At 41.4% G+C, this 23,733-nt stretch overlaps 2 protein-coding genes and 1 long non-coding RNA gene across 28 annotated transcripts in view; 2 read left to right on the plus strand and 1 right to left on the minus strand.

Annotated features, from left to right (window-relative positions):
• TMEM87A (transmembrane protein 87A) overlaps nt 1–1,177 on the minus strand; it is a 44,487-nt gene extending 43,310 nt beyond the window's left edge. For 14 of the 22 annotated variants that reach the window (XR_002830336.1, XR_002830337.1, XR_002830340.1 and 11 more), the window contains exon 1: nt 846–1,076. Coding sequence is in view for 11 of the 22 variants with exons in the window: in XM_023757518.1 (XP_023613286.1) it covers nt 846–986 (141 nt within the window). In the remaining 11 variants the exon portion in view is untranslated. Of the gene's footprint in view, nt 1–567; nt 793–845 lie in introns of those variants that run through there. The other 8 variants (XM_006093070.2, XM_006093068.2, XM_014459484.2 and 5 more) reach the window with 6 other exon arrangements.
• The window catches only part of GANC (glucosidase alpha, neutral C), an 83,955-nt gene continuing 61,375 nt past the window's right edge, over nt 1,154–23,733 (plus strand). The window contains exons 1-6 of one of the 5 annotated variants that reach the window (XM_023757512.1): nt 1,154–1,228; nt 1,786–2,132; nt 3,829–3,891; nt 5,554–5,662; nt 14,355–14,482; nt 18,499–18,681. In XM_023757512.1, coding sequence (XP_023613280.1) covers nt 2,104–2,132; nt 3,829–3,891; nt 5,554–5,662; nt 14,355–14,482; nt 18,499–18,681 — 512 coding nt within the window. In that variant the 5' untranslated portion in view covers nt 1,154–1,228; nt 1,786–2,103. Of the gene's footprint in view, nt 2,133–3,828; nt 3,892–5,528; nt 5,663–14,299; nt 14,483–18,498; nt 18,682–23,733 lie in introns of all 5 variants that reach the window. The other 4 variants (XM_023757511.1, XM_023757514.1, XM_023757513.1 and 1 more) reach the window with 4 other exon arrangements.
• LOC111826895 lies at nt 7,501–11,259 on the plus strand. Its single transcript, XR_002830346.1, has 2 exons — nt 7,501–8,216; nt 9,922–11,259. It is a non-coding gene; the product is annotated as an uncharacterized LOC111826895 (long non-coding RNA).

The raw sequence follows: 23,733 nt of genomic DNA on the forward strand, positions 1-23,733 counted from the left end.
ACCGAATGAACAAAAGCTATCGTGCTTGCCACATAAAAGCTCAAGTAAGTTTGGGGCATTTCAACCCGTGAGCGGAGCAGAATGCAACAAAAAGGCCGCGGTGGTTTCAGCCAGTGCTCACACTTTTCCGCACGTCCTACCTGCATCTGATTGCTACCTGCTCACAGGACGATGGCTCTTATTCCAATGGAGTTTAAAAAGGGGGAAAAGGGACAGACAGAAAAGGTAAACCTACCTAGCTAATGGTCCACAAGCAAGACCAGCCTTACCATATCAAATTTCAGAATGCTATGTCTTCCACTTTAGCCGTTCTAGTATTAGAATACATTTTGCTAATGCCTAGGACTCCTAATCACACGGCAACACTTAGAATAACCAACCATTCTAAGGTTCAAACGAAATCATCCAACTTCGTGCGTAGAGCTAGCTATCCAGCAACAAAAAAGTGCAGAGGGGAGGAAAGAAAGACGCCTGTTTACCTATCCCTCTTCCCCAACCCGGGGTCCCTGAATTCTGGAAAACTTCACCTGGAAGAGAAACCACTCTCGACCTGTACATCGCGGTTACCTGTCTCAGGCCAGGCACCCAAAGTTCTCTGACTTGGCTACGAAACCGCTCCCCGCTCCTCCCCGCTCCCGGCGTGGCCCCGACACTCCCGCTCATCCACCCACAGAAATTCGCGGCTTCCCGCTCCCGGGAGGTGGGCCCCAGCGAAGCAACCGCAAGGACACTCCCGGCGATCCCACCCCTTTGGAAGCGGACTTTCGCAGAGCCTTCATGGACCCCTTGGGCCGCCGTAGCCCCACCCCTCGCTCCTCCGGGCTCCGTGGCTTCGGAACACTCACCGACGGTACTGGAATGTGCCACTTGGACCGGTCGGCAGCAGCGACGGGTACCGGCCCTGCGCCCAAAAGCGACCATGGGGACGGTTGAGCCCCCAGAAGAAGAATGACAGGCAGCACCTGAAGCCACGCAGCCGCCGCCATCTTCACAGCCTTGGAGTGTCTACCGACAGCATTTCACCTCCTTCCGGCTCGTCCCGCCCTCTTCCGGCTCTGCTTGGGGAGGGGGGCGGGGGCGGGCCGGATCATCCGGGTCCTCGCGCCCTCGCGAGGTTCGTTTGTTTGGCGACGCAGCGGCCCCGCCCTCCTGATGTCGTCACCGCTCGGTGCGAGGCTTTGGGGGAACTGCGCAGGCGTCGTTCTGTCATTTCCCCCTGGTCACCTTGGTGAGTTCGGATGGTCTCCAAAAGCCGCCCGCCTCAGGCGGCTCTGCTCTCGCCCAGCCCTGCACAGGTTTGGGGACGAGGCCAACACCCCATGAGTGTTTGGCTCTCCGCCTCCTGTTCGCTCCTGCCCCTTATCCCGTCAAAGTCAAAGGACTTCGGGGCCAGAAGTCCGGGAAGCCGCCATCATCTGGCTGCCTGGTTAGGGTCTAGCAGTGCGTTATCGGTGTCTGGAGTTTTAATGACTGGAATGTGGCGGTGGTGCAGCATAAGCGATTCCTAAACTGGAGAGTATAGTATATAACCTCTTTTAAAAAGCCCCTTTTAGCTCTGAAAAGTGTGACGCTAACTGCAGGGTCTGGGTGGAGAATATAAAGCCCCAGCAAAGACCTGGCCGGCACCTCCCACTCAGAATGTAAGGCGGGGAGGGAGTGGGTCGGTTTTGCGTAAATGGCGCGACCGGCACTGAGCTAGACCTGCAGAAGCCTCGCCGCAATCAGGCAGGGCCGGCCATCTGGGTCCTTCCTGGCTTTCATGCTCTGAACATTTTCATCCGCTAGAACTCGGCGTACACGCCCCCTCTGCTGCAAAGGCAGTTTCGGTTTCTGACGACAGCAGTTTCTCATCGGCCACTCATTACCAAGAAAAAATTTGCCCAATAAAATAAGTCCCTAGAGAAACGCTCGGCCGGGGCTGGAAATTCCAGGAGGAAGAGTCGGATTGTCACTCCTTACGTATTTGGAGGGGACTCCCGTTCCCAGACACTTGAGGACAGGGAAGTGCTGGTGATGGGTTTAGACAGAGGGCTGTCCTCGTTCCGAAAAGGTCGCCAGGGACTTGGACCGAGAGCCTGGAGCCTGTGAAGTGACTTGGAAACCATGGAAGTATCCGAAAAAGAGGAAATCAGGTAAAGACCCAGCGGTCCTGCAGGGACTGACTCCAGGGCCCTGGAAGGCCTGCAAGCAACATTCTGGCTTTGACGTTTTTATTGTTTGATTGCACTTCTTATCTGCATGCTTTGTATGTGTGCATTTACTCTTTATCGGTTTTTTTCTCACTTCCCCGGGGATTAGTTGATATTAATAGCTAGACCTTCATAAAATATTTTCAGGATGGTTAACAACCCTGGAAGAGTTGTGATCAGAATTCTAACCCATGAATTTCAAGCATGTTGCTTACAAAGTTCGGCTGTACCCACCTCTTCCCATGTCATTCTTCAAAGCTGGAAACAGAAGGCTGCCAATTTCTTAATCTTTGCACACTTAATTAAAAGAAACAGTAACGAAGACTGAGGGATTTGATTACTTCCATGATAAATCATTTTTTAGTATGGCCAAGTATGTCTGTCTGGACTTGTTTTCATATTTTGAAATTGGTGTTCAGTCACAGCTTTAATCATGGACATGCTGACTGTAGCTGCATTCAGCCACATCTCTGCATGATGTTTTCCCCCCTTTATACCTTGTAGTTGTTAATGGGCATATGTTAAATACATAATCTCAATTAGCAATATATATACATTTTGTTCATGTTCTAGTCCAGAACCAGCTTTTCTGGAAAGTTGGTCTTAAAAAACACTGACACCTAGATTGTCATCATCATCATAAAAAGCTAAAGATTTTTCTTCTACACCTGTTTCCCTTCTTACTCTAGCACCTTGCACATAACTCTATTGTAGCATTTGTCAGGTTGATTTGTGATTGTTGGTTAGGCTCTCACAGAAATCATGGACAGTCTTTAGTATCTTCCTCAGAACCCAGCATTCAGCAAGAATATTCTGAAAATATTTTGTTGAATAAGTAAATGGATGGATTGGTTTTGTTTGATTTGGGTTTTTTTGTTTGTTTGTTTTTGCTCCTTCAGATTTTATTGTTGTATTCATAGCCTTCACTAATTATTTTATTTTATAAGTTTAATTTATTGGGGTGATATCTGTTAAATTATATAGGTTTCAGGGGTACAGTTATATAATACATCAACTGTATATTGTCTTGTGTGTTCACAACCCCAAGCCAAGCCTCCTTCCATGACCATTTTTCGCTCATTATTTTAAAAGAACCCTTCCCCTGCCCTAACCAGTTTGGCTCAGTGGATAGAGCGTCAGCCTGCGGACTGAAGGGTCCCAGGTTCGATTCCGGTCAAGGGCATGTACCTTGGTTGCAGGCACATCCCCAGTGGGGGGTGTGCAGGAGGCAGCTGATCAGTGTTTCTCTCTCATCGATGTTTCTAACTCTCTATCCCTCTCCCTTCCTCTCTGTAAAAAACCAATAAAATATATATTAAAAAAAAAGAATGGATAGGATTAAAATCAACTGGAAAAAAAATAAAATAAATAAAAATAAAAGAACCCTTCCTCATAAGTGACAGTGCTCTTTTTCTACTAATTTCAGAGTAATCCCAAACGTCATGTTTTGTTCTTTACCACGGATGATGTCTAAAAGGATCCTGTACTATAGCACAGGTTATTGTGTTATGTGATGGCCATGACACAATTTTGCATTGCAGAGGTTTACTTCTCATGATCATACTGTAGTTAGAGAGGGACAAATAATGGATTCACAAACCCTATGTAAAATAACTCTTAAAAATATCTGTTTATTTAGTGTTGAAGATGAAGCTGTGGATAAAAACATTTTCAAAAACTGCAGCAAGATTGCTTTCTACAGGTAAGGAGAGGAAATTAATTCCTTAGATCGAAATATTTCTGACCTTATTTCAAAACTGATGTTTAATAAATTTTGAGAACTGATAGGCTTTATAAGGAAAGAACCAATTAGGAAATTTGGTGATTAAGGAATTTATCCCAGACATTTGCCTTTAACTTTATATACCTACTGCTGTAGTATTTTTATCTTTATTGTTGAAAGTATTACAGATGACTACTGTAGTATTTAAATTTTCAGTAAATAGGTTATTTTAAAAGTCTAAGCGCTTTTAAATGATGTTAAAACTTTGTCTTTTAATAGATAATACATTTACATGGTTCAAAAATCAAATAATACAAAAATATATACAGTGGGGCCTTGACTTACGAGTGTCCCGACTAACGAGTTTTTCGAGATAGAGCCGTCTCTCGGCCGATTTTTTTGCTTTGAGTTGCGAGCTAAAATTCGGGTTACGAGCCAGCTTCAGATACCCCCCCGCTAGTTGGCGCAGCGAACGTCACAGTGAACGCCAGTGATTTGACATACAAGTAATTTGAGTTACGAGCTCCATCACGGAACAAATTAAACTCGTAAGTCAAGGCCCCACTGTATATTGAAAAATTATGTTCATTCCTGTTCCCTTACACCCAATTCAACATCTTGTCCTTGTAACCAGATTAATTTCTTATTTATCCTTCCAGTAATTTTTGTGACTGCATATCTTCTTATATCACCATCCTTCTTATACCAAGTAGTTTTCTATCTACTATTGTGTACCTCTTTTTGCCTGCTTCATAGTTTATTCTGAAGAGCTTTGCATGAGTATATGGGGATTGTCCTCTCTTTTTACAGCTTTATAGTATTCCATTTGGGTAAATGTACTATAATTTATTCAGTTTTTCTCATATTGGTAGACTTTGGGGCTGTTTTGATATACTAGCTCTGCCACAATGAAAAGCTATGCATATGTCATTTCCTATACATGCAAGCGTATTTATAAGATAAATTTCCGGGATTGGGATTACTGGGTCAAAGAGTAAATGTATTTGAAATTTTAGTTATTACCAGATATCCCTCCATAGGACTGTATCATTTTGTACTTCCACCATCACTATATAAGATTGCCTGTTTCCCCAGAGCCTTATGTGATCCTGAAATTGAAATCACCAAAAATTGTATCATATATTACAACTTCCTAATTTATTCACACTACTCTAGAGGAAGAAAATTCTATCATTTTCATTTGAACAAGTACCTTAGAGGGAATTGTAGAGTGAACTCCTGGTCACCTTGTTAAACCACTAGATTATGTTGATTTCTACGAGAAATTACTGAGTTTTTATTAAAGTGTACATTTCATGGAAAGAGGGAGTGAAATTAATAAGCTAATAAAAGTCATCTATGAAAACTGCCCCACCTTCTCAGTAAAGGGGACAAGGGACCATCTTTTAGTAGTGTTATGTTATAAACGCTTTTATTAGTATTTTTCTTGGTACTATTAATTTTATTAGCACTCTAATAACAAAGTACTCCTGTTAGTACTTTATTGGAATACTATTACTGTCTGTGCCTAATTCACTTACTATCATAGTAAATTTTAATGACTTGTCCCTGGTAATATAGTCTATTGAATGTTGACAGTCACAAATAATTCTCAGGCATCTGTACACTTCACATCTGTAGGCGCCAGAAACAGCAGCTCTCCAAGAAGTCCACCTATCAGGCATTACTAGACTCAGTCACAACAGGCAAAGACAGCACCAGGTTCCGAATCATAAATGAAGCAACTAAGGTGAGATACAAGTATTTTCTACAAAGAATTATTTATTTCTACTTTTATTTGGGTTGAATGAAGTAAATTTCCACAAAGGCTAATTAAAACTATGTATGTTTTAAAAATAAACTTTGTTAGGGAAGTACTATAAACTTTTTCATATCTAACTAATATTACTTTAAAAGTAATATGAATATCAAGAGTATAGGTTGCCTGTATATCAGATGGTTTCCTAGATGTTTTACAAATGTTATTTCCTCTTAAGTAGTCTTCATATTACATTTCAAAGGCTTATCATATTATCCCCAATTTTCAGATAAGGAAATTGAAGTCTAAAAAGTCACTTGCTCAAAGTCACAGCTAGTAACCAGAATCTTTACTAGTGACAGCTTCTAACCAGGATTTTCACCTGCATCTGTGAACTCTATCAAGCGACCATGCTCTTTCTATCACTATTGCACAACATACAGTTGATCGTGCAGCCTGAGCATGGTACAGATTCAGTGAATGTCCAAACCTTAAATTGTGGGTAGGCAAGAGGAGCAAGGGACTGTGCGGTTGAAAAAGCGAAGCCACAAATGTCCCATCTCCTAAGCTGCTTCACTGGCAGATCACCTTAGTTAAGATTAGAGCAGTATTATATTCTAAGTTCTTTTCCTCACCTATCAAGTCACCAAACTACTTCAGATGGGCCATACAGATGGGCTAGTCATAGAAGAAGTGCTATGGGCTGGGCTAGGAAGTGTGACTATGCACAAATACCTGGTGCTCCCAACTTTACCCTCGTTTCCAGATCCTCTGCCATCTTTGAAAGGCATCCTAAGCTTCTACGGCCTCCCAGACCAATCTGGCTTAATTGGAAACTCATAAAACTGGAAGACATACTTAAAACCATGTTGTCTAGGTCCCTAATTGGTTGGATAGTAACTCCACCCACTCACTAAAAAATACAAGTTCTGAGAAGTAGATGGAGACGAAATCCCCACTTCCACTGCAAAGCTGTGAGAGGTCTCCTGGCAACTACCATAGCTCTGGTTCTATAGTACCACACTGAGGAATCTCCTCTGAGAAGATAGAACAAAAACTACCCTGCAAAACCGGGTTCTCTGTAACATTTGTAAGGCCTTTAATTTAGGCCACCAACTTATTCTCAGATAGAAGGAGTAATTACACAATGAGGAAGGCTACCTTACTTAGGAAGTGCTAAAGATGTTAGCTTATTTCATAGTTGTGGGATTTTCTAATGTAGCTTTCTTTTTATCTTCTTTTTTAAATATATTTTTATTGATTTCAGAGAGGAAGGGAGAGAGAGAGAGAGATAGAAACATCAATGATGAGAGAGAATCGTGGATCAGCTGCCTCCTACACACCCCCTACTGGGGATCGAGCCTACAACCTGGGCATGTGCCGTGACTGGGAATGGAACTATGACCTCCTCCTGGTTCATAGGTAGACTCTCAACCACTGAACCACGCCAGTTGGTCTGACATAGCTTTCTTGCCCGAATTCAAAGTAGAGACTGGAATCATATCAACAGTTCTGTGTTCTCTATCCCTGTTCCCTGTCCCCAGCTTCTGTTTACTTGAGGATGTAGTTATGGTGGCAGTACACTTAGTTTATCTCTTTTAACTACACAGATGGGACGGTTAGCCTTTCTCCAAAATTGAGTGCTGCTGCTTATACCACCCATTTTTTTCTGGAGGATTTTGTCCCCTTTGAGTTCTCAGCTCATGATATCCCTGAAGTTACAGATCCTCTACTGCTGATTGAAGTCTTCCAAACTATACATCCTTTTGTAGCCTAATTTGATAGCTGTTCATGGGAAAACATGGGGCAGCACTAATTTCTTTCCTAGAGAGCCACCTGACATTTGTGTGTGGTCTAATTGCCTGACACCCAGCCAAACACCTGTATTCAGGGTCAGCAGAGGCAGTTGGCTCCAGGAAATGCAAGGAGTCCACCAGAGACCTTCCAGGAGGCATTAGGCCTCCTACCAAAAGTCAGGTACCTTTCCTGTCTCATTTTGCCCATCATTGTTCATTTTCCTTCCTGTCCCCAGTGTGTCTAACCCTAGAAAGTTGTAGATGCCATCCCTTTCCATCCTTGGGGAGGCTTAGTATATTGAGCACCACCTGAACAATCCAGTGTCATGATGACACACACTGAGGCAAAGTAAATGAGGCAAAAGCACCCTGTATACCAGGGTGGGCCAAAATGAAAATTCTCAATACAGCTTGGTGCCCATGCAGTTAGTGGTAGATTCCCCACATACGGCCTTTTTCAGACTATAGATCACTTTCTCTCCACATACCTCTCTTTGGATCCTGAAAATGTGAGGGATAATGCTGTTCAGATCAGGTGCTAGAACCAGAACCCACCAGATCTGGATGCCTTCAATGGAAAAGAAACCACAGTCCAGGAGGACCCACAGGATCTCAGCATAAGACAGCACATGGCTCAGAAGGGTCAAACTGAGAAGCCCAACAAGCAAAGACAAGTTATCCAGATGTCAGCAACATGGCTCCCAAGACTGAGAACTTCGAGGACCCCTTGAAACAGACCTCATTTTCAGGTATTGGAAACATCAGGGCCACCTAGGGAATCTACATACCCTGATCTCAGGCAAATGCATGCAAATGTATATGTTTTGGGAGGTCACCCTGAAATTCTGAGCTGAACTCCATTTTAATGAGATGACTGATAGGGATTTAAGACCTTATGCCCTCTGTCAGTTTGATAGGGACAAAAAAGATCCAGACAGTAATCTCTGAAGTTGTCTGAGCCTTGTATCTCACTTACTGCATAGTCAAGGAGTCTCTGTTAGAGCTTGTTTCTGGGATGCGATTGGTGTTTTATGGTGATTTCACATTAGCCTATGGTATGGGTGTAGTCTGGAGATTTAAAACAAGCTGCATACATCCACTTATTCAGAATAACAGCTTTTTATTTGAGGTTCAGAGAAATAGAGCCTAAAATGCAAGAGGATCCTATTCAGCTCACAGCTGTAGTTCTCAGATTTCACTGATGAGACAGATTCTGACAAAACCAGCACTCTTAGTGCCTGCCTCCCCGACACCTTTAAACTCTTGAAGCAGTAACCTTGTTAGCAAGATCTGTTGTTAATTTTTGAAATCCTTCTTCCCAATACCCAACTCCCAATCTGCCTTTTAATAAGCAATCAGGAAACAACCAGGCTTCATTCAACATTATCTTAAGTCAGCTCAGGCTACCATAACAAAATACCATAGAGTGGATGTCTTAAAAGACATCTATTTCTCACAGTTCTGGAGTCTGGGAAATCCAAAATCTAGGTGTCTGTTGAGGATTCTATCTCTGGCTTATAGATTGTCATCTTCTTGCTGTATATTTACATTACAGAGAGAGAGCTAACTTTCTGGTCTCTTCTTGTAAGGGCACTAATCCCATCATGACCCCACCCTTATGACCTCATCTAAACCTTATCACCTCCCAAAGGCCCCATCTCCAAATACCATCACACTGAAGGTTAGAGCTTCAATACATGAATTTGGGGGGACACACAATTCAGTCATAGCAAACATGATGTTCCTGGGACACAGTAATCTATGTATATAAAAGGCTAATATGCAAAGTGTCCCCACGGGCGTTTGACCGGGAGACTAGGAGTTCTATCACTCACTATGATGTGCGCTGACCACCAGGGGGCAGCGCAGAATGAAGGAAGGCCCCAGCCGGCAGCCAGGGAAGGGAGGCCCCGGCCGGCAGCCAGAAGGCCCCAATCAACCCTGATTGCCGGCCAGGCCTAGGGACCCTACCCATGCATGAATTTCGTGCACCGGCCTCTAGTGTTATAATACAAGCTGAAGTATTACCCTGTGTATTATCTCCAGGTCATGCTCTGGACATCTAGGCTTTGAAGAAGAAATGGTTACAGGTTCAAATGCATATATTTTCTCAGTAGGGTCCCAGTGTAGTATCTTGCCTATTTCTGATGACAGAATAATAAGGTAGATATTTGATAAAGAAGCTTACAGAAGAAAATCTAAAAAGAAAGGAGTTATCAATAAAATGTTGACAGCTTTTTTTAGAACTGTTTTTTGTTGTAGTGGTTTCAGTTTTTTACCTTCAGTGAACATTTGGCCGGGATTGAAAAAGATAGAAGACCTAGTCTTATGACATCAGAGCAGGGAAATTTATGCTGTCTTCTGAGTCTAACTAAAAAGCTATATCTTGTCTTTTACCTACTTCATATTGCTAATTTTGATGCTTTCTCATGACACATTTACTTTCTTTTGCAGCCTGTTTGCAAGTTTTCAACAGAGACAACTCTTCTAGCAGCTTCTCCAAGGATGAAGGGATATATCTGAGCACCTCCATGAAGTAACCCCTTGCCTCTTCATCTAAGCCTGATGAACATAGGACTTTGCCTAACCAGCTACCTCCTCAGCAGATGAGGCACAACTACCACTTAACCAACACTGTTTCTGCAGAAATGGCCAGGAACAGGCAGCTAATTTGGAAACTGGCCAAACAGTCAGAAGCACACCTGGACAGGCTAATTGTACTTGGAGAATGGGCATTAGCCCAGCACGAACTTGCTAACATTCTCCATAGAGAATTGGTGCTTGCAATCAACCAACTGGCTGCAACTATGAAAGGGACAGTTGGTTCCCTACGGCAATTTAATTAAATCTTAGACCATTTTCTGCATCCCTGGAGGTCTTGATCAAGAGGTTATTGCTGAGAGAGGTTTTTGCTCACTCTTCTAGGCCTTTTAGGTTAAATGTTCCATACGGTATAGTAGAGAGACCTGGTGCCAGAGGAAAAACAAGAACTCTGTCCATCAGGGATAACTTGATGAGGTCATAATTTCCCTTTTTAATACCCACTGCCGTTTAAATGTGTGTTTTAGGGGCATTTGTTAACTCAGTCACAGTCTCTAGTAGTTGTGATTCCCAGTTCTGGGTGAACAAAAAGTTTTTTGGTTTTTTAAAAATATATTTTTCTTGATTTCAGAGAGGAAGGAAGAGGGAGAGATAGAAACATCAATGATGAGAGAGAATCATTGATTAGCTGCCTCCTGCATGCCCCCTACCGAGGATCGAGCCTGCAACCCAGGCATGTGCCCTTCACCAGAATTAAACCTGGGAACCTTCAGTCCAAAGGCCGACACTCTATCCACTGAGCCAAACCAGCTAGGGCAAAAAATTTTTGTTTTAATATAATTATGATCAAGCCACTAGAATACATAGTCAAGACTGTTTCTACTGCCATGATTTTTACAACCTGTCTGATATTTTTGCCCATATAGCCAAAAAAACTAGACTTATGGATGACAGACCAGGTTTTGTATTGAGTATGGGAGAAATCAAATAGGAAAAGGGAATTAATACTCTTTACCAAACTATGAGAGGTGTACCTCTGAATAAAGGTTTATGAAAAAAACAAATAGAGACTTTTACTAAAAGGAACCTCCAAAATACATTCCTTTCTCTGAGGATTTATCTCATCTTCTCTGTGTAGGTGGACATTTACACATCTTAAACTTTTTAAAGGTGTAAAGCCCATGCTGTCTCACCTCATTTAAAATGTTATATATTTCTTTACTTATTTTACATAAATCCATCTTGCTGCAATTTGAGTGTAACTGCTACTATTATCTAAGTATTAACACTAAATCTTAATTGAAGTGATCTAACTTAAATGTTATCTTAACATATTTTTCATTGTCAGTTCCAATCATCACTAAGAGGAAGAGAATGGACAATTTATTTGTATATTATTGTTTAATAACTGTCCAGACAGGTCCCTAGAGAACAGGAATATCTAGAAATTCTTAATGTTTTAGATAGAATAAAACATTCATGTCCAGACTTTTAAAAAATATATATTTTTATTGATTTCAGAGAGGAAGGAAGAGGGAGAGAGAGAGAAACATCAACAATGAGAGAATCATTGATCGGCTGCCTCCTGCACGCCCCACACTGGGGATTGAACCCACAACCCAGGCATGTGCCCTGACCGAATCAAACCCAGGACCCTTCAATCCACAGGCCAATGCTCTATCCACTGAGCCAAACTGACTAGGGCCAGACTTCTTGACAGAGCAAGGTTTTGGTGGAAGAATTGGGCAATAACTGGCAGTTAAGAAGCCCAGGGAAGTGGTTCATAAACTGTCAGCCACAGAGCCCTGAGGCTTCCATGGAGGTGCCTCACACTCCATGCAGAGAGGGGCGGGGGCTTAAAGGTCAGGGTTGTGAGCTACTCCCCACTATCTTCAACCTGAATAGCTTTTCTTATTGAACTTCTGAGCGTCCACTGCTGTTTAAATAAAAAATTTTAAGCCACTAAAAACAGCATGAAACAGATCATAGGAGCAAATGTATACTAAGGAAATTATGTGCTTGGAACATGAAGCTATGTTGGTGGTAAAAGATAAGAATGAGTCTAGATATTGGCCTTAAAAAGAGTTAACCTAATTGGAAAAATTGGCTTGCTTAATTAAGTTAAAAAGACAACAAAATGGGGCTTTGTAAGTTTGGTTGCATAAGGTTATTGTGTAAAAGCAGGGTTATTGCTACCTCCTCTCATATAATTCGGATTCTTCCCTAGGATACAGCTTCAAGAACAAAACATACAGACCAGTCTTTGTTTTAAAAAACAATTTTTTAAAAGCAATTTCACTAAAATAGTAGGATCTCTGAGTGCATAAATTAGACACAATTTGTTAATCATATATAGACAGACAACCCATGTACCCTCTGCTTAACATTTCCCCCCCCATTTTTGCCTCCCAAACTCCCTGAAGGCCCTGCTCAAGTCCGTCTTCCTCCGGAGAGATTTCCCAGAACCCCTCTTCTTAGAATCATCATTAATATTCCCCTTATTTGTTCTCCCACAGCACATTCCTTGTCCTTCTAGCTCAGCGTAAAATGCTTTATGTTTACTATGTATGTTTTGTCTGTAAATTACCATCTCCCTAAGAGTACAGCCATCTTTTTCGCAACGAACAGCGCATCACAATATTAGATAACAAGTAAATGTTAGTTGAATTGAATTTGGGAGGGCAATAGAAATATATGTCTAATTTGGAAAAGAATGTGTAATCTAACAGGATTTTAGCTTTATATTTGGATACATTTTCAAATTTAGAATTCTGACAGTACACTAATTCAAATATATAAAAGAACTTTAAACACCTAATCAAGAATTACAGTATGATGGAGGTCAGGGGGAAGAGGGTATGTTGGTCAAAGACTACAGACTTTCAGCTCTAAGGTGAATAACTTCTAGAGATCTAATGTACAGTATAGTGATTATAGTTAATAATACTCTTTTATATACTTGAAAGTTTCTAAAAGTAGATCTTAAATGTTCTCACCACAAAAAGATGATAATTATGAGACATGATGCACTGTTAACTAAGGCTATGGTGGTAATCATTTTGCAGTATATAAGTGTATCAACACATTGTACACATTAAACTTATACAATGTGATATACCAACTAGAGGCCCGGTACATGAAATTCGGGCACGGGTAGGGTCCGTAGGCCTGGCCAGCGATCAGGGCAGATCGGGGCCTTCTAGCTGCTGGCTGGGGCCTTCTTTCTTGCTGCTGGGCCAGGGCCTCCCTTCCCTAGCTGCTGGCCAGGGCCTTCATTCCGTGTCACCCCCTGGTGGTCAGCGCTTATCATAGTGAGGGATTGAACTCCCAGTCGAACTCCCAAGGGGACAATCTGCATATTAGGCATATATATACATACATACATACATACATACATATACACACACACGATTACATTTCAATAAATCTGGGGCAAATAATTACAATATGATTACTACTACAACGTAACCCTGTCTTTAAAATGTCTGTAAAAGCAGCCACTGCACTGTTTACCTGGTCACTCTTCAGTGTCATATCACTGTTTAAGTGCCCTGACTACTTTTCTATATTCCCCAAAGTGAGGTTCCAGTAACATCGCTTTTTTTGGTGCTGCTTTGATATTCTCCTACTTCCTATCTCTTACTTGCACACTGCATCTGCTCTATACTATGTCACACAACCTACCCAGCTTAGCCTTTCATTTTACAAACATAGTAACAATGTCCCCAGTAATAACCAAATTTGCCATCACACTTAAGGATTTGCAATCCACCAGTGTGTCATGGCACAACAGTTGAAAAACACAGAGAGCCCCAATGACCACTGTTTTACTCCCCCTATTCTATTCTATTCTATTCTATTCTATTCTATTCTATTCGATGGCTTGTTACTCTTCATCTTTCATTCAGCTGGAATCCAGTTACTCTAGTTTTAACATCAAACTCTTATTCTCTAGACATCTATAGTTTGTCAGAGATACAGTGGTCATATGTCCCAATTTTGCAAGAGCAGTTTCAGTTTATATGTGTAATCCAGTATAATAATTAATAGAGACCATAGTCTAATAATTTATAGTCTAATAATTTATACTCTTGAAGGTCCTGGTCCAGACAATTACGTTTTCCTAGCCATACAACACATAGAAGGTATTTCTTGTCTCCCACAGGTATAGCCAAGCAAGTACATACATAGATTGGGGAGCTTTATTTCTTCATGATTGCCATTATTCTCCAGTTTGCTTGGCCTGTAATAATTCAAACATAGTTTTCTAATTATTGTCATTTGACTGTAGAACTGATCATCACTGGGTTAACCTATGGAAATTAATCTCATATGTCTGTGCCCAGGTTCCTCTTTTGGCTGAAGTTTTTGGTATAGAGGGAAATATTTTCAGGCTTAAAATCAATGAAGAAACTCCCCTGAAGCCCAGGTATGAAGTCCCAGATGTCATCACAAGCAAACCAAGTACTGTAAGGTAAGCCAAGGATCAAAATATCTTGAGTACACCCTCACTGTGTTATTTTATCACACTTTGAGTAGTAGATTTTGTGTACACCTCATAGTTTGTCTATTCAAATCCACAATCGCTTGCAGAGTTAGTTTCCATTTTGTAAATTATCCATTCTGTTTTCTCATCTACCATTTGACTCATCAACACTTATTAAAGGATAGAGCCGGAGCTTTTGATCCCTTCTTTCCTCACAAAGCAAACAGTTGATCAGCCAGACTTTTGGGAGCAAATAGAAGAAGAGCTATTTCATTTACTTACTCTGATTATCACAGGGCTCCAGAGATCTAATACACTAGCCAAACTCCCATGCTTACAGTTAGATTGACTCACTTTTAATTAAGGGTAGTCTTAGAAGTGTAACATCTAATTGATTTAGAGCAGAGATTAATTAACAGTCAGTCTCTAGGTGAAATAAAATCTTTGGGGATTAAAGCATTTTCATATACCTGCAGAATCTTTATCACTTCTCAGCACACTTTCCAGTGATATCTCAGCTTGGTTCTGCCTGTGGACTTCTGTTATTTTTTCATATTATTCCCCTAAAGGAATATAAGATTATGCCAGATGCTTTAATTTTCACTACATTATCATAGTTTTATGTAGATTATTTTTCCATAAAAAATAATTTTTATTATTTCAATGAAAATAAAAGATCAGTAGGTTATAAGGAGAAATTAATTCAGTTATGATAGAACCATCATAAATTTAAAATATGTCTATTCATTAAGCCACTACTATATGCCAATATTTAGGAAATGGGAATTAAAAAGAAACTGTTCTCAAGGCTTTGCAGTTTGGCAAATGATTGTATATGTAAGACACACACACACACACACACACACACACACACACATCTCCACTTGGCCATACTATCTTATGTTTTACTATCCTAAAGGAATCATTTTACATTTTTATATCTGTGTTCATAAATAAAATTGGTCTGTAGTTTTCTTGTGTGTATATTCTTTTAATTTATTGGGGTGACATTGACATTATTGGGGTTAATAAGATTATATGGGTTTCAAGTGTACAATTCTATGACACATCATCTGTATATTTCACTGTGTGCCCACCACCCAAAGTCAAATCTTCTTCTATCACCATATATTTGACTCCCTTAATCCTTACTACCCTTTTTCCCCTTCCCTCTGGTAACCACCATATTGTTGTCTGTGGTGATAAGTTTTTGTTTGTTTATCTTGTTTGTCTACTTGTAACTTTCAGTTTTATATTCCACATGAATGAAATCATTATTTTGCTTAGCTTGATATTCTCAAGATCCATTCATGTTGTCACAAATGGCAGTATTTCATCTTTTCTTATGGCTAATATTCCATTGTATATATGTACTCTATCTTCTTTATCTAATCATCTACCAAAGGACACTTCAGTGTTTTCATGTCTTGGCCATCATGAATAGCGCTTCAGTGAACATAGGTGTGCACATATTTTTTTGAATAAGTATTTTAAAATTTTTTGGGTAGACCCAGAAGAGGGGTTGCTGGGTCATATGGTAACTATATTCTTCATTTTTTGAAGACCCTCCATGCTGTTTTCCATAGTGGCCCTCAGTTTACATTCCCACTGCAGTGAATGAGGGTTCCTTTTTCTTCATAACCCCTCCAAGATTTGTTATTATTTATCTTATTGATAATAATCAACCTAACAGTTGTGAGGTGATATTCATTGCAGTTTTGATTTGCACTTTCCTAATAGCAAATGAAGTTAAGCATCTTTTCATATGTCTGTTGACCATTAATTTGTATGTTGTCTTCTTGGGAGAAGTGTTTGTTCAGTCCTCTGCCCATTTTTTAATTAGTTTGGGTATTAAGTTGTATGAGTTCTTTATATATTTTGGATATTAAATCCTTGTCAAAGCAGTAGTTTTCTTTTTCTGTGCTGTCTTTGCCATGTTTGGGGGTCAGGGTGATATCAGCTTTATGTAGTAAATATGGTATATTGGTTCTGCTTCTATTCCAATCATTTGTAGAAGGCCTTTGGCTATTGCAGTAACTAGAGAGCTAAAAACTACATCTCTCCATTTCCCAGATTCCCATGTAGCTAGTTTCAGATGTCAGGCAGGTTCCATCAATCAGATGCATTTACAGGTATCTTAATTTCAGAACTGAGTTTCCCATTTTGCTGGTATGGATTTGGAAGATATAGAATGGCTCTAAAGCTACACTGGTTAATGCAGTGGTTTCCTGATCTCTGGATTGCAGCTAAGTGGCATGATCCTGGAGCCCAACCAGTTGCCACAGTGACTTCTGATTACCCAACTTCCTGATTCTAGCTGAGATGGAAGTTCGATTGGCCATATAGTTATGTAGTACTAGAGGCCCAGTGCACAAAATTTGTGCACGGGTAGGGTCCCTAGGCCTGGCCGGTGATCAGGGCCGATTGAGGCCTTCCTTCCCTCGGCTGCCAGCTGGCAGCCAGGGCCTTCCTTCATTCCACACCACCCCCTAGTGGTCAGCACACACTCCCGAGGGGAGTACAGGCCAAGGTTAGCCACTGCCGATATCTGCCTGGGGCTACCCAGCATGAGCTACAAAGCAATCTGCACATGGTTGCTACTTGTTCTGAGATGCTCAGGAGAGGCCAAGTTGTGAACCAAGGCTGGCTGCCACTATTGCAAGCCTGAGGCCACTTGGAGAGAGGTACAGGGTACGCTGAGGCTGGATGCTGCTTATTTGAGAATTTTTAGGAAAGTCTGAAGCATGAGCCAAGACAGGTCTTTCATGTGGAAAAGCCACTGGAAACACCTTGGCTGGACCTGCAAGTTGGTGTGGTGGGTTCTCAGGGAATCACCAGGTCAGGAAGAACAGTGATAGCCAGGTTGATGGAAACTTAGATATAGCCCCCGCCTGCCAACTCTCTGGGGGAAGGGCTTAGACGAGGAACAATAACCTCTGCCAGCACTTCTTTCTTAAGAAATATATATATATATTTTATTGATTTTTTACAGAGAGGAAGGGAGAGAGATAGAGAGTTAGAAACATCAATGAGAGAGAAACATCGATTAGCCGCCTCCTGCACATCTCCTACTGGGGATGTGCCCGCAACCCAGGTACATGCCATCAACTGGAATCGAACTGGGGACCTTTCAGTCCGCAGACCGACGCTCTATCCACTGAGCCAAACCGGTTTCGGCTCTGCCAGCACTTCTGTCTGGGAGAAAGCTGCCTCTCCAGCTCTCACCCTGATGCCAGACACTTCAGTTCCTCTCCATATGACCCCAATGCCTTTCAAACTACAGCCCCAGTGCTGGAACTCAGGGTGAGTCTCAGTAAGTCTGTGTTCTGGCCCTTTAAGAGGAACTACCTGGGACGCCAGAAGCTCTCTGTCTCACTCAGCCACAATCCTGGCTGGTTCTTACAATCAGAAATTATGGGGACTTCTCTTCCTGGCATTGGAACCTGGGCTCAGGAGCCTAGTGTGGGACTGGAACCACTCACTCCTCAGGGAGGACCTCTGCAGCCAAGATATCCCTCCTGATTTTTGTCCACCACATGTGGGTGTAGGATCAGCACATTCCACATCTCCATCCCTCCCACCAGTCTCTATGTGGCTTCTTCTTTATATCCTTAGCTGTAGGACTCCATTCAGCTAGATTTCAGGTGGCTCTGAATGATAGTTGTTCTGTAGTTGTATTTTTTATGTCATGGGAGTATGCAAGTACCACGTTTATCTTGACTGGATCTATTCATTCTTGCTTTTATTATTTTTACATTACAGATGAGGAAACTGTGAAGTAGAAAGATTAACTTGTCCAAAGTTATATACCTATTGCATGGAGCTATCTTCAATCTAGGCTTTCTGACACCAAAGCCCACGCTCTCAGTTATGGCTCTCCATTGCCTTATCTATGCTGTGTCACATGAATATTGATTTACTGATTAATGAATTTGAATTGAGAAATATGTTGAGCCATGTAAACCTACAATAATTTGTTTTTCTATTCCTGCTTTGTTTTCTAGGCTGATTTCATGCTCAGGAGATACAGGCAATCTCATATTAGCAGATGAAAAAGGAGATCTAAAGTGTCATATCACAGCTAACCCATTCAAAGTAGACTTGGTGTCTAAAGAAGAGGTTGTGATGAGCATAAACTCCCTGGGCCAATTGTATTTTGAGCATCTGCAGATTCCTCTCGAGCAAAGGTATTTTTGCACATTATTTGACACATAAAGAATTTAAGAAAACCTGATTGTGAATACCAGTTGCCTAAATCTATAATATATCAACACAGAAAATTGGTTTGCCTTGTTTTATGGAATATTGTTCTGAAATTTTTCATCTTTCACCTGTGCAGGTGAATGCAGGCTTAATGATAAGAATGATTCCCATACTTTTGCAAGCATAACACTCTTAACACATCCTGTGTAATGGCATTCTCAACCCTCTGCACCCTCTTCAAAAAGCACTCTGTTGACTTGATAAATATTAATATGAACTAATCAGAATTTCACTTTATTCCTTTACAATAACGAGTTACCCTAGACTTATCTATGAGAAATGTTAAATATAAAGACACATGATTAAAAGTAAAGAGATGGAGAAAGATATACCATGCTAACACTAATCAAAATAAAGTGAAAGTAGTTATATTAATTTTAGAAAGATTAGACTTCAGAACAAGGAAGTTATGCCCTAGCCCAGTGGTTGGCAAACTCATTAGTCAACAGAGCCAAATGTCAACAGTACAACGATTGAAATTTCTTTTGAGAGCCAAATTTTTTAAACTTAAACTATATAGGTAGGTACATTGTTATTAACTTAATTAGGGTACTCCTAAGGCTTAGGAAGAGCCACACTCAAGGGGCCAAAAAGCCGCATGTGGCTCGTGAGCGGCGGTTTGCCGACCACGGCCCTAGACAGTTTGGCTCAATGGATAGAGCGTCAGCTTGCAGACTGAAGGGTCCCAGGTTTGATTCCTGTCAGGGACACATGCCCAGGTTGCAGGCTCAATCCCCAGTAGGGGACGTGCAGGAGGCAGCCAATCAGTGATTCTCTCTCATCATTGATGTTTTTCTCTCTCTCTCTCCCTCTTCCTTCCTCTCTGAAATCAATAAAAATATATTTTTTAAAAAAAGAACAAGGAAAGTTAGCAGGGATTAAGAAGAGCATTATGTAATGATAACAGGGGTCAATTCTTTGAAAAAACGTAACAGTCCTTAGTGCGTATGTGCCTAACAACAAAACATCAGAATACATGAGGCAAAACTGATAGAACTTCAAGAAGAAATAGACAAATCCACTGTTATAATTAGACACTTAACACCCTTATATCAGAAATGGATAGATCCAACAGAGAGAAAATCAGTATGAACTTAGTTGAATTCAACAGCAAAATCAATCAACTGGATATAATTGGCATCTATAGATTTCCTTATTCAACAATAGTAGAATATACATTCTTCTCAAGCTCACATGGAACACTTTTACCAAGATAGACCATATTTTGAGTCATGAAACACACCTTAAAAATTTTAAAAGAAGGGAGACCAAGATGGCGGCATAGGTAAACACCTGAGATTGCTGCCGCAAACAACCACTTCAAAAATACAACTAAAAGACGGAACGGACATCACCCAGAACCACAGGAAAGCTGGCTGAGGAGAGACTCTTCAACTAGAACGAAAGAGAACAGCATACCGAGGCTCAGAGGAGGTGCAGTGTGGAAAATATAAAGGTACCGAGGTGCGCACGCAAAGCGGGCTGGTGGCTGAGGGCGTGGTTGTCGTTTTCAATCAGGAGGGAGTGTCAGACTCTGAGCTCCAGATCCGGGCGAGTCTCTAGGGACTCAGACTCAAACAGGAGAAGCGGGATTGTCTGGCATCAGTTGAAACGTGAGGGCAGCTTTCTCTCCGAGGTTTGCAGCGGTTGCTGGGGTTCTGAGAAGCAGAGCCTCTGGGAACGGGACTGAGAGCAGCCATAACTGCTCCCTCCGCCCGCCCTGTTGAGCCCGCCCCGCCCAAGCCCTGCGCAGAGCCATTTGCCGGATCGCCTCAGGCAAAGGCTAGATTAGCACCTCTCCAGAGGACAGAAGTTTTCCCACAGCTGATTCTCACAGCCAGTCGGCCTGGTGGTCAAATCCCTCTAGTATTAACTACAACAATCAAGGCTCAATTAGAACAAGACTGCGCACAAAGACCACAAGGGGGTGCACCAAGAAAGCATAAAAAATGCGGAGACAAAAAAACATGACAGAAATGGAGGATATAGAGCTAAAAAACGCAATTTTGAGGGCTTGCAATAATGTGCTAGAAGCAGCCAATAAACTTGATGAGAGCCTCACGAAAACTAATGAGACCCTCGATGCTATGATAAAGAACCAACTAGAAATTAAGCATACACGGACTGAAATAAAGAATATCATACAGACACCCAATAGCAGACCAGAGGAGCGCAAGAATCAAGTCAAAGATTTGAAATGCGAAGAAGCAAAAAACACCCAACCGGAAAAGCAAAATGAAAAAAGAATCCGAAAATACGAAGATAGTGTAAGGAGCCTCTGGGACAGCTTCAAGCGTACAAATATCAGAATTATAGGGGTGCCAGAAGATGAGAGACAGCAAGATATTGAAAACCTATTTGAAGAAATAATGGCAGAAAACTTCCCCCACCTGGTGAAAGAAATGGACTTACAGGTCCAAGAAGCGCAGAGAACCCCAAACAAAAGGAATCCAAAGAGGACCACACCAAGACACATCATAATTAAAATGCCAAGAGCAAAAGACAAAGAGAGAATCTTAAAAGCAGCAAGAGAAAGAGACTCAATTACCTACAAGGGAATACCCATATGACTGTCAGCTGATTTCTCAACAGAAACTTTGCAGGCCAGAAGGGAATGGCAAGAAATATTCAAAGTGATGAATACCAAGAACCTACAACCAAGATTACTTTATCCAGCAAAGCTATCATTCAGAATTGAAGGTCAGATAAAGAGCTTCACAGATAAGGAAAAGCTAAAGGAGTTCATCACCACTAAACCAGTATTATATGAAATGCTGAACGGTATCCTTTAAGAAGAGGAAGAAGAAAAAGGTAAAGATACAAATTGTGAACAACAAATACGCATCTATCAACAAGTGAATCTAAGAATCAAGTGAATAAATAATCTGATGTACAGAATGAACTGGTGATTATAATGAATCAGGGACATAGAAAGGGAATGGACTGACTATTCTTGGGGGGGAAAGGGGAATGGGAGATGCGGGAAGAGACTGGACAAAAATCGTGCACCTATGGATGAGGACAGTGGGTGGGGAGTGAGGGCGGAGGGTGGGGCGGGAACTGGGAGGAGGGGAGTTATGGGGGGGAAAAAAGAGGAACAAATGTAATCTGAACAATAAAGATTTTAAAAAAAATTTTAAAAGAATATCAATCATACCATGCTCTCAGATCACAATGGAATTAACCAGACATAAATGGCAGAAATATGGAAAATTCCAAAATACTTGGAGATTAAACAACACACTTTTAAATAACACATACGCCAAAAAAGAAACCTCTAAAAAATTAAAAATTTTTTGAGCTAAATGAAAATACAACTTATTAAAAATTGTGGCATGTAGCAAAAGCAGTGCTTAGAGGAAATTTTTAGCATTGAATGACTATATTAGAAGAGAAAAGATACATCTGATTAGGGCTTAATAACCAAAATTTATTAAAAACTTATACAACTCAACACCAAAAAAACCCACAAAAAAACCACAAAAGCAATCCAATTAAAAAAATGGGCAAAGGACCTGAATAGACACTTCTCCAAAGAGAACATACAGATGGCCAAGAGACATATGAAAAGATGCTCAACATCAGTAATCATCAGAGACATGCAAATGAAAACCACAATGAGATATCACTGTATACCTGTCAGAATGGCTATCATCAATAAATCAACAAACAACAAACGTTTGTGAGGATGCAGAGAAAAGGAACCCTCATACACTCTTAGTGAGAATGCAAATTGGTGCAGCAAAACAGTATGGAGTTACCTCAAAAAAAATTAAAAATGGAACTGCCTTATGACCCAGCTATTCCACTTCTGGGAATACATCCTAAGAAGCCTGAAACACTAATTTGAAAGAATATATGCACCCCTCAGTTCATTGCAGCATCCTATCTAATAAAGAGGGAATATGCTAATTGACCCTCATGCTGTCGCAAAGATGGCGGCACCCACAGCCAATAAGGAGGGAATATGCTAATTGACTGCCACACCCTCAAAGATGGTGGCACCCACAGCCAATAAGGAGGGGATATGCTAATTGACTGCCACACCCTCAAAGATGGTGACAGCCACAAGATGGCAGCACCCAGTCCCCTCGGCCCTGCCGGGGTGCCTACCTCCGGAGTCCCCCAGTCCCCTCAGCCCCTTAGCCACCCAGGGCCAGCCTGAGGTGCAAGCAAGCCTCGGATTGTGGCTGCCTAGCCCCCCAGGGCCGCCCAAGGCTCAGATAACCAGGGCGGCCGAGGCTTGCGCTGCCGGCAGTGGCAGCAGCAGAGGTGTGATGGGGCATCGCCTTCTCCTGATCGCCAGGTCGCCTTCCGCCCCTGAGGGCTCCCGGACTGTGAAAGGGTGCCGTCCCGGCTGAGGGACCCCTCCCCTCCAGTGCATGAATTTTCATGCACCGGGCCTCTTGTTATTTATAATAGCCAATATGTAGAAGCAGCCCAAGTGCCCATCAGAAAGTAGACTGGATTTTTTTTTTAAAGCTGTGGGATATTTACACAATGGGATACAACTCAGCCATGAAAAAGGAAGTCTTACCTTTTGCGACAGCATGGATGGACCTGGAGAGTATTGTGCTAAGTGAAACAAACCAGTCAGAGAAAGACAAATATCATATGATTTCACTTATGTGCAGGATCTAATTAATAAAATAAACTAACAAAATAGAAACATTCAAATATAGAGAACAAACTTACAGCTATCAGAGAGGAAGGCGTTGTGGGGCTGAGTGAAAAAGGTGAAGGCATTAAGCAAAAAACAAACAAAAAAACCCACCTCATAGACAGACAATAGTATCGTGACTACCAGAAGGAAAGAGGAGTGGGGGCAGTAGAAGATAAAAGAGGAATAAATGGAAATGGAAGGAGTCTTGACTTGGAGTGGTGAACACACAATACACTATACAGATGATGTATTATAGAACTATACATCTGAAACCTATATAATTTTATTAACCAATGTCATCCCAATGGATTCA

The sequence above is a fragment of the Myotis lucifugus genome, unplaced genomic scaffold, assembly GCF_000147115.1.
Source record: "Myotis lucifugus unplaced genomic scaffold, Myoluc2.0 scaffold_109, whole genome shotgun sequence".
In the NCBI taxonomy this organism is placed as follows: domain Eukaryota; kingdom Metazoa; phylum Chordata; class Mammalia; order Chiroptera; family Vespertilionidae; genus Myotis; species Myotis lucifugus.